The sequence below is a fragment of the Perognathus longimembris genome, chromosome 1, assembly GCF_023159225.1.
Source record: "Perognathus longimembris pacificus isolate PPM17 chromosome 1, ASM2315922v1, whole genome shotgun sequence".
NCBI classification, from domain to species: domain Eukaryota; kingdom Metazoa; phylum Chordata; class Mammalia; order Rodentia; family Heteromyidae; genus Perognathus; species Perognathus longimembris.
This window is the reverse complement of record NC_063161.1, coordinates 54,000,775-54,014,760: the sequence shown is the minus strand read 5'-3', so window position 1 is coordinate 54,014,760 and position 13,986 is coordinate 54,000,775. Positions and strand designations below refer to the sequence as shown.

Here is a 13,986-nt window from a genome sequence, read left to right as displayed (position 1 = left end):
CTTTCAACACATTTTACTGCAGAGAAGAGATGACCAGTCTCTCTGACATATCAAGAACAGCCATTCAGAGCAAGAAATTGTGGAAAATATCAGAGTTCCTTGACTGACACCTTTAAACATGGATGTATCATTTATTTTTAACATAAATTCTAAAGATCATTCAGGGATATTAAGAGTAAATAAGGGGCTGGGGATATGGCCTAGTGGCAAGAGTGCCTGCTTCATATACATGAGGCCCTGGGTTTGATTCCCCAGCACCACATATACAGAAAATGGCCAGAAGTGGCGCTGTGACTCAAGTGGCAGAGTGCTAGCCTTGAGCAAAAAGAAGCCAGGGACAGTGCTCAGGCCTTGAGTCCAAGCCCCAGGACTGGCAAAAAAAAAAAAAAGAGTAAATAAGGAAGGACTGGGAATGTGGCTTAGTTGTAGAGTGCTTGCCCAGCATGCATGAAGCCTGGGTTCCTTTCCTCAGTACCACATAAACAGAAAAAGGTGGAAGTGGTAGAGCACCAGCCTTGAGCACAGACTTGGGGACAGAGCCCAGGCCCTGAGTTCAAGCCCCAGGATTGGCGCGCGCGCACACACACACACACACACACACACACACACACACACACACTCACCCACACACACCAAAAAAAAAAAAAAAACGTAAATAAAGAGCCAGGGACCCTGGTGGCTCATGCCTGTAATCCTAGCCACTCAGAAGGATGAGTTCTAAGGATCACAGTTATAAGTCAAGCAAATCTGTGAGAGTCTTATCTTCAGTTAATCACCAAAAAGCTGAAAGTACAGTGTGGCTGAAGTGGCAAAACACTAACCCTGAGCAAAAAAAGCTCGGGGACAGCATCCAGGTCCTGAGTTCAACCCCTAAGACTGGCACAATAATACAGAGTAAATAAAACTTGGGCAGGGGCATAACTGAAGTTGTAGACAATGAGAGACAGAGTTCTCATTACTACATCCTATCATTGGTGAGTACCCAAAGGATGACACTGTACTTATATGTTTTAGGGTTCTGGTAAGGAGGCATTCCCTTCTCTCCTGTTTCCTTTCTTTGATTCCTCTCCTAGAAGAAAGAACTACTGCACAAAGGAAGCAGTAGTCAGCATCTGTGGAAAGAATCAGTGGATAGGGGCAGGGATGCAGCTCAATGGTACATCACTTGCCTAACAAGTACAAGGTACTGGGTTTCATTGTCAGTCCAGGTTGTTGGGGCAGAGAGGGAAAAGAAAGAGAGGAAAACAGTGAAAACCAAACAGAACAAAGTGAAACTGGGTACTGATGGCTCATGCCTACAGGATGATGAGATCTGGAGGATAGTGGTTTGAGGCTATTGGAGCAAACAAGAAAGCTCCAAGTTCTGAGGGAAGGAAGGAGAGGAAAAAAGGGAGAGAGGGAGGGAGATATGAGGGAAGGAAAAAGATAGGGGGTGAGAGAGGGAAGAAAAGAGAAGAAAAAGTGAAAAGCAAAGTAAAACAAAGTTAAGAGGAAAGAGTGAGGGAGAGGGAGAAAGAGAGAGAAAGAGAATGGGTCAGTCAAGTACTAGCCACATTCTAGCCTTATTTACTTACACTGTAATTGAATAGCTTTAATCTGTTTTTGTTTTTTTTGTTTGTTTTTTTTTTTTTGGTCAGTCTTGGGGCTTGAACTCTGGGCTTGGGCACTGTCTTAGAGTTCTTTAGCTCAAGGCTAGCACTCTACCTCTTGAGCCACAGTGTACTTCCTGTTTTCTGGTGGTTAATTGGAGATAAGTGCTTCACAGACTTTCCTGCCCAGTCTGGCTTTGCACCACAATCCTCACAACTCAGCCTCCAGAGTAGATAGGATTACAGGTGTGAGCCATCAGCGCCCAACTAGCTTTAATCTTAACTAAAGGAAAAGACCATACTGTAAGTGTGTAGGAAATATACCAAGCAAATAGGTAGCAATATACCAAACAAATATTTGGTCTACAAATTGAGCCAAGCCTCGTAGATAATTTTTTTTCCTAAAAGGATGCCCAGAATAGCTGCCTCTGCTACTAAAACTGAAATATACATACACAAGAAATCAGGATAAATTGTATTCAGTATAGTCCTTGTGATATTTCTTTTTCCTAGTAATAATTACAGGTTACATTACCTTATTTAACTAATAGTAATCAGAATCATCACATTGAACTAAAGCACCAGACCTGAACAACCTCCCTACTCATCAAAGGTAGAGAACAGGTGACCGATAGCTTTTATTTTATTTTATTTTTTTGCCAGTCCTGGGCCTTGGACTCAGGGCCTGAGCACTGTCCCTGGCTTATTTTTGCTCAAGGCTAGCACTCTGCCACTTGAGCCACAGCACCACTTTCGGACGCTTTCTATATATGTGGTGCTGGGGAATTGAACCCAGGACTTCATGTATACAAGGCAAGCGCTCTTGCCACTAGGCCATATTCCCAGCCCGACTGATAGCTTTTAATCAGTTCAGATTATTGGTAAGTTTCTTTTCTTCCTTTTACTAAACACTAAGAGCCAAGTCACTGTGCTGACCACTGGGAGATAAAAACTACTTCACTTGAAAGGAATTAAAGACTGGAGAGTGTACAAGTTCATGTGTAACTATTAAAGAAAGAAAAATATGATTCAGAAGAAAGTAAAAAGAAGAGTTGTGGGGCATAGGTTCAAGTAGCAAATCACTTGCTTAGTGCCTGGGTTCAACTTCCTAGTATCCCCCACCCTGACCCAAATTGCTTAAGTTGATCTAGGAGAAGCTGAGGTAAACCTCATAGTATTGATAGACTTTGAAGAATAAGAGTCAAAAGGATGGACATGAAATTTAGAGGATAAGAAATAATCCATGGTTTGAATATAAAATTGTCTATGAGACTACAGAAGTAAGTTGAACTTAGGCTGTGAACTCAATATTAAATATAGGTAGCCAGGTGTTGGTGGCTCATGCCTGTAATCCTAGCTATTCAGGAAGCTGGGATCTGAGGATCTTAGTTTGAACCCAGTCTGGGCAGAAAAGTCTGAGACTCTTATCTTCAATTAACCATCTAAAAACCAGAGGTGGAGCCATGGCAGAGAGTGGTAAAATGCTAGCCTAGAGAAAAAAAAGCTTAGGGACAGTGGCAGGCCCTGAGTTCAAGCCCCACAACAAAATATATATGGCTAAATTTTGAAGCATCAGGTTTCTGATCAAACTGTGCATAGTGGTACACATCTGTAACCCCAGTTCTTGGGAGGCTAATGAAGGAGAACTGCAAGGTTGAAATGGCCCTGGGTTTTGATCAAGTCCTTATCATGGAACTAGATGTTGAACATGAAAGAATGGCCCATACTAGGTGTTGTTTAAAGGGTAATTTTTGTTGTTGTTGTTCCTGGGGCTTGAACTCTGGGCCTGGGTGCTGTCCCTGAGCTCTTCAGCTCAAGGCTAGTACTCTATCATTTGAGCCTCAGTGCCACTTCCAGTTTTCTGGTGGTTAACTGGAGACAAGAGTCTCACAGGGCTGGGAATATGGCCTAGTGGCAAGAATGCTTGCCTCATATACATGAAGCCCTGGGTTCCATTCCCCAGCACCACATATGTAGAAAATGGCCAGAAGTGGCGCTGTGGCTCAAGTGGCAGAGTGCTAGCCTTGAGCAAAAAGAAGCCAGGGACAGTGCTCAGGCCCTGAGTCCAAGCCCCAGGACTGGCAAAAAAGAGTCTCACAGACTTTCCTGGCTTTGAACTGCTATGCTCAGAGCTCAGCCTCCTGAGTAGCTAGGATTACAGGCGTGAGAGGGTTAGGGAAGTGACTGGGAGGCAGAGAAGGGAAGATAGGCAGAGAGAACTGGCTCTCTGGTTTTACAGATCAGGAAACTGGAATTGTGATGCTTTAAGAAACACAAAGGACAATTTGATTTCTAAGTACAAGAAAAAAAAACACGGGGGAATGTAATATGGAGGTCAGATCTGGCCAGTGAAATAGGGCAGAAGCTGACTCCATCTCCACTATCTCCCCAGCACCCTCTGCTCAGAGGCCTGGGAAGATTCCCTCTCCCTGTAAAGAATAGTGCCCCAAGGCCCCTGAATCAGCATGCCAATTCTTGATGGGCATGCCTGGATTCCTATAGGAAGGGAAGCCCCATCCCCAGGTAATGGGAGTTCCTGAATCCCAAGAGACAGGGGTGGGCATATGGCCTATAGGTTACTGAACCTGTCTGTCAAGTGCTTGGAACTGGGAGCTCCCTGTGACCCAGCCCCCTGGCCTGACCCTATTTAGAGGCAAGCCATCTCAGGAGCCATTATGCTATGCCCCATGTTCGAGTCTTGTGTTTGTTGTCCCCATGGTGTCCCAACTCAGCTCTCCATTGGAGCTCAATTGGTTTGTTGGAATCCTCTAGAAGTAAGTCTCTGTGCTACTGTCCTGTTCTATGTTGTATGCTTTTCTGAAAACTGGGACTAGTCCATCTGGAACTTCCCCAATAAGTTCATTTTTTTACTTGAGAAAAGAAACACAAAGGACAGAAGCTATTTTAGCTGTAAATATAAGAATTCTTTTTAGTCTTCTTGAATCTGAGGACCTAAGGATATTCGCAAAGAGTTGTCTCATCTGGCAGACAATATAGCAAAGGCTGAAGCCTTGATTAAGAGTTTAGTGTTAGGGCTGGCAATGTGGCTTAATGGTAGAGTGCTTGCCTAGCATGCTGTGAAGCCCTGGGTTTGATTCCTCAGTACCACATAAACAGAAAAAGCCGCAAGTGGTAGAGTGCTAGCCTTGGGTAAAAGAAGCTCAGGGACTGTGCCCAGGCCCTGAGTTCAAGCCCCAGGACTGGCAAAAAAGAAAGGTTTAGTGTTAGAATCTGGATACAGGGGCTAGGAATATGGCCTAGTGGTAAAGTGTTTGCCTCGTATACATGAAGCCCTGGGTTCGATTCCTCAGCACCACATATATAGAAAATGACCGGAAGTGGCGCTGTGGCTCAAGTGGCAGAGTGCTAGCCTTGAGCAAAAAGAAGCCAGGGATAGTGCTCAGGCCCTGAGTTCAAGGGCCAGGACTGGCAAAAAGAAGAATATGGATGTAGAACTTACCTCAGTTACAGAAACAGATGAGACTACTCAAGAAAGACAGAGAAAAGCCAGACACTAGTGGCTCAAGCCTATAATGCCAGCTACTCAAGAGGCTGAGATGTGAGGACCAAAGTTTGAAACTGTTAGGTCAGAGGAGATGGTGTGGTAGATGAACCAGCAATGGTAAATGGAAGAAGTATGTCTCACAAAAGTTGGGTCTGCGGAAAAGGGGCTGTCAGGACTGGGAATAGTCCTCAGAAAAAGAAAAAAATGCAGAAAGGAATTCTGCCTGTCTTGACTCAACCTCTCCCTCACCCCCCTTCATGTGTTACATTTAGACTACATGGTATTCAGGCAGGAAAGAGAAGTTTATTTTCCAAACTGCCTGCCCCAGGCAGGTGGAGCCGAAGGGCCTAAGGGGCCCCGACCTGCAGCCCTCCCCTCCCCGCCTTTTTTAGGGCAGGAGCAGAAAGAAGGTGTGGCCACACCAGATGAGGATGTGATCTCAGAATGTCCTACGGTCTGAGGGAGGGCATGGCCAGGGGCGGTCCAGGATGTGACCTCAGAGAAGGGGGCAGTAATTGCCTCCAGGTGTTTCAGTTACCTAGGTAAAGCAAATACTAGGAGACTTAACCAAGAGGAGGGAGGGGGCACCTGAATGAGGCCTTCCAAGGTGGACCTGACAGAAGCCACTAGCAAGTCAGAAAGTGAGCTGAGGTTCAAGCACTAGCCTTAAGCAAAAATGCTAAGGGAAAGGGACAATACCAGAGCTCTGAGTTCAAGCGAGAGAGGAGAGAGAGACAGAGACAGAGACAGAGAAACAAAGGGGGGGGGGGGGGAAGGGGAAGGAGAGAGAGACACAGAGAGATTTCAGGAGGCTGAGGTCTGAGGATCAGACTTCTAAGCCAGACCTGGCAGGAAAGTCAGTGAGACTCTTATCTCCAATTACCCACCAGAAAACCAGAAGTGGTTGAAGTGGTAGAGAGCTAGCCTTGAGCTCAGGGACAGCGCCCAGCCCAGAGTTAAAGCCCCATGACCAAAAAAAAAAAAAAAAAGGATTTTGGACAAAACGTTAGACCCTGTATTTTAACTATGTATATCCTGACCTTGCTCAAACTAGTTAGCTGAGATTCAGTCTGGTTCTCCTTAACTCAATTATGGAGTCAAAGATGCACATGATTTCATTTGTCACATTGAGGTACTAATTTGTTGGCTCTGAAACATATACTTACTTGTATAATCATGCTCCTAGAAGGATTTAGGAGCATTCCAACCATATTTCTCACAATTTCCTTCCGAAGATCCAAGTATGTAACTTCCTGATTACAACCTTACCCATGTTAACGGTATGTTATATCTTGAACCTAACATATCCTAACACAATAGCCATAACCTAATTTCAAACATAGTCCTCAACCTAAAAGAGACAAAACTTTCCTTAACATTGTAACTGAAATATGAGACAAAACTTTCCCTAAGGGGCTGGGAATATGGCCTAGTGGCAAGAGTGCCTGCTTCGCATACATGAAGCTCCGGGTTCGATTCCCAGAACCACATACATAGAAAACATCCAGAAGTGGCGCTGTGGCTCAAGTGGCAGAGTGCTAGCCTTGAGCAAAAAGAAGCCAGGGACAGTGCTCAGGCCCTGAGTCCAAGGCCCAGGACTGGCCTCCCCCCCCAAAAAAAAATAAAAAAACAAACAAACAACTTTCCCAACATGAGTAATGATGTTTGTTTAGAAAAAGCTATAGAGCGAACAATGTCTATGATTTCCAGTTTCTAAGCTGCACATTAGATGACAAACTTAATCAAGAAGTGAAAAAAGAGGTATGCACAAACATGAATATCCAAGCCCAAGTGACTCTCAGAACCTGTCCAATCTTCCTACAAGTTCAGCCATCAAGTGGCCTACTGCCATCGGCAGTGTAGTAGGATCTTTCTTTACATGGGTTGTTTTTTTTTTAACCTCTGCTCACAGCAGACATAAAGAAATAGACTTGTCCTGACCCATCTCTAACTAGGCATTTATGAGAAAAAAAATAGTCTCTCACCAGATCCTTACACATAATCAGCATTTTTGTTTGCTTCAGTCCCAGTCATTTCCTACCTTGGGCTAGTTTTGACATGCACAAGCCCTTTTGCACTGAATCTACATTGTATGTGCAGGCATGACATCAGCTGTCCTATCCCTGCAGGGTCTGTGAGGAGGAGACTTACAATGGTGCTTTGAGTCACTACAGTGCCCCTTCCTCTCCATTTAGGATTTCTGACATTTTTTTCCTTCCATTTAAAATTCTTCCTGCTAAAAAAAATTTTTTAAGGCCATAAATGGGAAAAAGGGAGTTGGCAGGCCTTAGGGGATGAAAAATTGAGAGGAAAGAGTTTAAGAAAAGTCATAAAACTGCTTTGTGGTTACATCTCTTGCCAACTGGTTTCAGTGTTAAATCAGAGCTAACGCTCGCGCACAGCAAAGAATTCCAGCTTTACTAGTCTTTGAAAATTCTTCCTAGGCTTTCAGAGATGAGCCTCAAGCAGTTAAGAAACAACAGGCATAACAAAGTTATGGGAAGGAACTGATAATGTCACACTGAACAAAAACTAAGGGTTACAGGAGTTCTCTATTTTATTTTTTCACAGAAGGAATATTTCATGCTATTACTTCACAAATAATTGGGATTTGGGCCAGATGTTTATTAGCTTTAAGGAAAAAAAAAATCTAGCTTCCCCATGTAGATGGAATCCAGAGTAAATGATGGCTTTGCTACCTATCAGATCTGTTTATTTCATTATAATGACTGTTGTAACGAACCCATCCCCACATACAAAGCCAGATATGTAGGAAAGTATGAGAAAACTGGAAAGTTTTTTACCAGCTCTGTGGCCTCTGGACTGTGTTATAAGTCCCCAGCATATGTAACTCATTTTCTAGTTAAGTAATTCCCTCTGGGGACTCAGTCTGCACTCCACATGAAGGATCAAATTTCATTAGCAGTTGTAGGAAAATGCAACCCGTGCATTTGCAAGTCAAAACTCCTGAAAGCCACAGTTAGTCTGGCTATCTTCATTGAGTTTTTCAGAGAGAGGATTTTAGCTGATAAAAAACATTTGTTGGTAGGCACAGATGAGGAAGTTGAGAAGCGAAGGGATTCAGCTAGCGAAGAGACAACCAACCCTCAGTTTTAATGTAAAACTTTGGCCTTAACACTCTGTCTGCAGCTGTGCCCAAGCAGAAGGCGATTCAGCAGTAATTCCACCCCCAAGGCTACAGATGACAAAAGGCACAGGAAGACAAATGAAAAGGGCAAGTGTACAAAAAACAGAATCCATCCAGTATCCAACTCTCTTCAGTTCTAGATATCAACTTGAATCCCAGTTTGAACTAGATTTAATGTGAAATGGCGGGGGGGGGGGGGGGAGTGTCTCACAATCTTACCATCAATGTAAATAACTCATTAGAGATTTTTTATTAAAGCATCTAACTTGAATCAAAAGATTTATTGACCACATACTCAACTCTACTACAGCTGGCCAGATTAGAAAAACAGCTTTGTTTAGTACATGAATTAAGTTTCTCAAATTTTATACTTGCCCAGTTCTTACCTTGGACTGAGTTGCTTCACCTTTCTCAAACATCATCTTAAGCCTGTTGAGCGGAACATTGTATTTCTCTATTTTGCCCGGAGTGTCGGTGTTTTCACTCACTTCAGATCTCTCTACTTCATGCTTGGAATCTCCTAGACAATTTTCCATCTTTCTACTTTCTGTTGCTTGGGCTTTATGATCCTCACTCTCCTCGGTGCAAGGATCTCGGCACTGGGTGAGGGCTTCAGGATGTGATCCAAGTCTAAGGTCAGCGCTGGTTCCAGAAGAGGTGTGGCTTTTCACTTCCACAGGATGGTGGTCCGCTCGGTGCCTAATCTCAAAGCTGTTGTTTGGCAGAGGATCTGCCTGCGACTCCGCTGACGCCGGCACTGGGTTCTCCCACTTCTTCTTTAACACAGTCAGGGTCCCCTTTCTAAAGTGCTGTGGGAGATTTTCAGTGTTCTAGAAGAACGAGAAGTAAGAGCCAGTTATAACTTGCCTGCTGCAACAGTCAAGCATGTTCTTTGTAAAATGAAAGTTTAAACTCAAAGCAGCTCCTGGTCCACAGCCGCTCAGGACAGCTGGGACAGCTGTTAACAGTTAAAGCCCAGCCACATAGAGTGAGCATCCACCCAGGACAAGGAGAGGGAAAGAGAGGAAAAGTCAGGAGCTGAAGCAGGAAGTGATAAAACAGGATAGCCTTATAAGGGCAAAATGCGAAGAAAAGACAGCCCAATTCTAATGACAGTTATAATGGAGATGAGAGATTTTTTTTTAACCCAAAGATTTGTGAGGAAAGAAAGAAAAAAACAGCAAAATTCCATGTATCTTAAATATTAGAACCATAAAGTATGTCACAAAATTATGTGAAGAATTTTGATTTTATTTTCTTTTAAAACTAAGAAAAATAGCCTAGCACTGGTGACTCACTCTTGTAATCCTAGCTGAGATCTGAGGAAGCTCAGGGACAGTGCCAGGCCCTGAGTTCAAGCCCCATGGCAGATAGAAAATTAAGGAAAAGAAAAGAAAGGGAAAGGAAAAGAAAAGGTTGATCACCGATAGCTCATGTACCCAATCCTAGCTACTTAAGAGGCTAAGATCTGAGTATCCAGCCCAGGCAGGAAAGTCTATGAGACTCTTACCTCCAACTAACCACAAAAAGTTGGAAGTTGCTGTGGCTCAAAATGGTAGAATGCTAAATTTGAGTTCAAGCCCCAGAACTATAGGAAGAAAGATAGGAAAGGAGGAAGGGAGGGAGGGAGAGAGGGGAGAGAGAAAGCAAAAGAGAGGGCTGAGATGTTGCTTAGTGGTAGAGTGTGTTTGCCAAGCACACAGAAGAAAACAAAACAACAAAAAAGACAAAGACATAGTATAGCTGAAAATACACACCACCAATAATTATAGATAGTAGCTTCAAGGATCAGAACTATGTATAGGGGCTGGGAATACAGCCTAGTGGTAAAGTGCTCCGCCTTGCATACATGAAGCCCTGGGTTCGATTCCTCAGCGCTACATATATAAAAAAAAGCCAGAAGTGGCGCTGGGCTCAAGTGGTAGAGTGCTAGCCTTGAGCAAAAAAGGAAGCCAGGGACAGAGCTCAGGCCCTGAGTTCAAGCCCCAGGACTGGCAAAAAATAAAACAAACAAAAAGTACTATGTGTAGAAACCTAAAGAAATCACCAGACTTACAAATATTTACATAAATGACACTTAGTGATATGACATAATTAACATGCACATAAACATCCTTTCCCCACCCCCCACCCCCAATTCTGGGGATCAAACCCAGGGCCTTGCACATGCTAGGTAAGTACTCTACATTGACTTATATCCCCAGTCCTCAAATTTATTCTTACACAAGAATCTCATCCTGTTTTTTATCCAGCACTCTTCTACATGTTTATCTATGTCTGAATTTTCAGCTATATTATAAAATTCACTATTCTATAGAGCCCCGGGTAGGAAAACAAGTAGGTGTAAGGAAACAATCCCACCCAGTCTGGTGATCAAAGAATAGACATTTACATACCTAAGACAGTTCTCTTTTACCTGGGTCAAAATGGAATTTACATATGTACAGGTTGAAAACCTGGAAATTGTCACTGATGTTGCAGAATAATAGAAGGAAGATACTTTTGAAAATCCTAAATAAACTGAAAAGCACTGCTTTCCCAGCCAACCACAACTTCTAGTACCTTCTTTCTCTCCATTCCTGCAGCCTCTGATTCCCTGGGCTTTCAACTGAGAAAAAAAAGACAGCAAACTTGGAGTGGAAGACTTGGGGGAATTAAATGGGATTAGCAGCTATATTGGGAATTAGGTCTCTTACCCTATTACTCTTCTGAATACACTGAGAGCCACTTCTAAAGTAGTAGCAAGACTTGGAAAAATAAAAGTTACAGAAGAACAACTGCTTAGTTCTAGTGGTTAAACTGCAGTTTAGAAAATGGTTCAAGGGGCTGAGAATATGGCCTAGTGGTAAGAGTGCTTGCCTCATGTACATGAAGCCCTGGGTTCGATTCCTCAACACCACATATATAGGAAAGGCCGGAAGTGGCACTGTGGATCAAGTGGTAGAGTGCTAGCCTTGAGCAAAAAGAAGCCAGAGACAGTGCTCAGGCCCTGGGTCCAAGCCCCAGGACTGGCAAAAAAAAAAAAAAGAGAGAGAGAGAGAGAAAGAAAGAAAATGGTTCACTGAGGGGGGCTGGGAATATGGCCTAGAGGCAAGAGTGTTTGCCTCGTATACATGAAGCCCTGGGTTCAATTCCTCAGCACCACATAGACAGGAAAAACCAGAAGTGGCACTGTGGCTCAAGTGGTACAGTGCTACCAGCCTTGAGCAAAAAGAAGCCAGGGACAGTGCTCAGGCCTTGAGTTCAAACCCCAGGACTGGCCAAAAAAAAAAAAAAAAAAAGAAAAGAAAAGAAAGAAAATGGCTCACTGAAAGAAGCATGTAAGAATCTGAGATTGATAATGCATAAAAGGAATTTGTTGAGTATTTTTAAATGGCTTCTATTAGACACAGCTACTCAGGATGCTGAAGTAGGAAGATAACTTCAGCTCAGGCGTTTAAGACCTGTTTGAACAACACAATAAGATCCCAGTTTAAATTCATGAATGAATGAGTGAATAAATAGCCACACAGCTCCAAAGCTGGTGTGGTAGTACATGCCTAAAATCCCAGACATTGTGAAGCTGAGTCAGAAGGATATGTAGTTCAAGTCTGGGCTATATAGTTGAATTCCAGGCCAGCCTGGGGCTACTTAGGAAGACATCATATGGAGCCAGACGAGCTAAGATTTAAAAAATGATACCATATGTTTTCATTTATATGTAGCAGCTACACCTAACAGACATGTATATTCATGGAGATGAACATACATACACACTTATGTATGTAAGGCCCGTCCCCAGAAGGCTCCATGTAGATGCCCCCCCACCTCCACCCAGGCACCTGGGTAACCAGCAGACCTGGAGGCAGTTACCTCCCCTTTCCCTGAGGTCACATCCTAATCCACCTGGCCACATCCCCTGCCCCTGCCCTAGATAAAGCAGGGCTGGGTGGGGGTCACCTTTCTCTCCTTTCTCTCCCTTGTCTCTGGCCGTGGATCACCTCGGCCACAGGCCAGCAGTTCGGTAATTACCACGCGGCATTCTCCCTTACCGGCTACCTACTTTAAAAAAACCTAACAATACACATATATCTGTATATATAATTATATAGATATATGGATAAACATAATGTGATAATTATAACTAAGGGACTACTTAGGACAAGAAAGAGAAAAGAAAGTAAAAGGGTGAATAATTTTGAGACATACTGCAACTATATATGAAAACAGCAAATAACTTCAAAGGAAGCTTTTGATCAGTAGGGATTGAGGGAAGGGGAAAGAGAAGCACCTTTGTTGGGGAGCTCACCAGGGTGAAAAAAGATGAATACAGTTGAATTAGATTGTCAGCACTTATAAAAATGGAGCAATGAAACCTGCTGAAATTACATTAGAAAATGGGGAGGGAGTAAGGAAGAGTGATAGAAGAGGAGAGATTGATTGGAGTAGATTGTGAATGTGCATGAAAATGTCACAAAGAAATCCCTGCTTGTATAGCTAAGATATGCTAATAGTAGTAATAATAAAAGTTCCAAAATCTGTTACTTTATCACCAGCAACACTTAGCCCTACTACCTCATGTCACATAATGGATGAGTCACCTAGGCCTCTGTCTTCACCAGCCAGTGCATACACCAGAGCCCTGAAAACAAGAGCCACATTCTACCTTGTTAACTGGACACTGCTTTTTGTAGACATATATTATGGGATCAAAGTGTATCTATTGACATGGGAAAATGCTCACAAGATAATTTTAAATTAAAAAAAAATCAAATTGTCAGGATCCCATTTACAATAGCATGTGTATTATAAGTATGATCCTAGAAAAGTAGTCTGGAATAAACTATATTAGGATGTTAGGTTAATTTTGGAAGATGAATTATGGTACTTGTATTTCTTTTTATAATAAAACAATAATATAATAAATGGGTGAAAAAATAAAAGTATACATTATCTTCATATCACAAAAAAGCTTTCACAAGGGCTGGGAATATGGCCTAGTGGCAAGAGTGCTTGCCTCCTATACATGAGGCCCTGGGTTCGATTCCCCAGCATCACATATACAGAAAATGGCCAGAAGTGGCGCTGTGGCTGAAGTGGCAGAGTGCTAGCCTTGAGCAAAAAAGAAGCCAGGGACAGTGCTCAGACCCTGAGTTCACGGCCCAGGACTGGCCAAAAAAAAACAAACCAAAAAAAATGAAAAAAACAAAAAAGCTTTCACAGAACATGAAATAAGTTTGATGTTACTGTAAGTAGCCTGAGTACTGTAGTCTCTACTTGTGATGAGCAGGAAGAGGATTTGGGTGGTGCAGTTTCAGCAGTGTCCTGAACTAGACTCCGGTGGAGGTTATCCCTTTAGGGAGGCCTTTTTGTTTCCTTTCAGGAAGATTAAGTATGCTTTTATTAAAATGAGCTTCTAAAGATACAAGTTCAAGAGTGTAGAGGCAGGGGTGGAGACAAGAAGAGAAAGGGCTGGGAAGTGTGGTCTGATAACATTAAAGGCTCTACACCCTTAAATCACTCCTGGGAGTGCTGCCCAGTCCATGGTGGTGATTCAAGTCTTTAGGACCCAAGGCAAGTTACAATGAAGAAAAGTTATACAATAATAGCAATAGCTAAAATCAACACAATGTAAAGAATATTAGCCCGAGAGGTCTAGGTTTATCATTGGATAATGAGTTACAAATCATATACTTTGGGCTGGGGATATGGCCTAGTGGCAAGAGTGCTTGCTTGCCTTGTATACATGAAGCCCTGGGTTCGAT

The 13,986-nt window shown here is 43.0% G+C and overlaps 1 protein-coding gene across 4 annotated transcripts in view; it reads right to left on the bottom strand.

Moving 5' to 3' along the window:
* The window catches only part of Lima1 (LIM domain and actin binding 1), a 119,619-nt gene that overhangs the window by 36,798 nt on the left and 68,835 nt on the right, over positions 1-13,986 (bottom strand). For all 4 annotated transcript variants that reach the window (XM_048364653.1, XM_048364666.1, XM_048364658.1 and 1 more), the window contains exon 4: positions 8,629-9,072. In XM_048364653.1, coding sequence (XP_048220610.1) covers positions 8,629-9,072 — 444 coding nt within the window. The remainder of the gene's footprint in view (positions 1-8,628; positions 9,073-13,986) is intronic.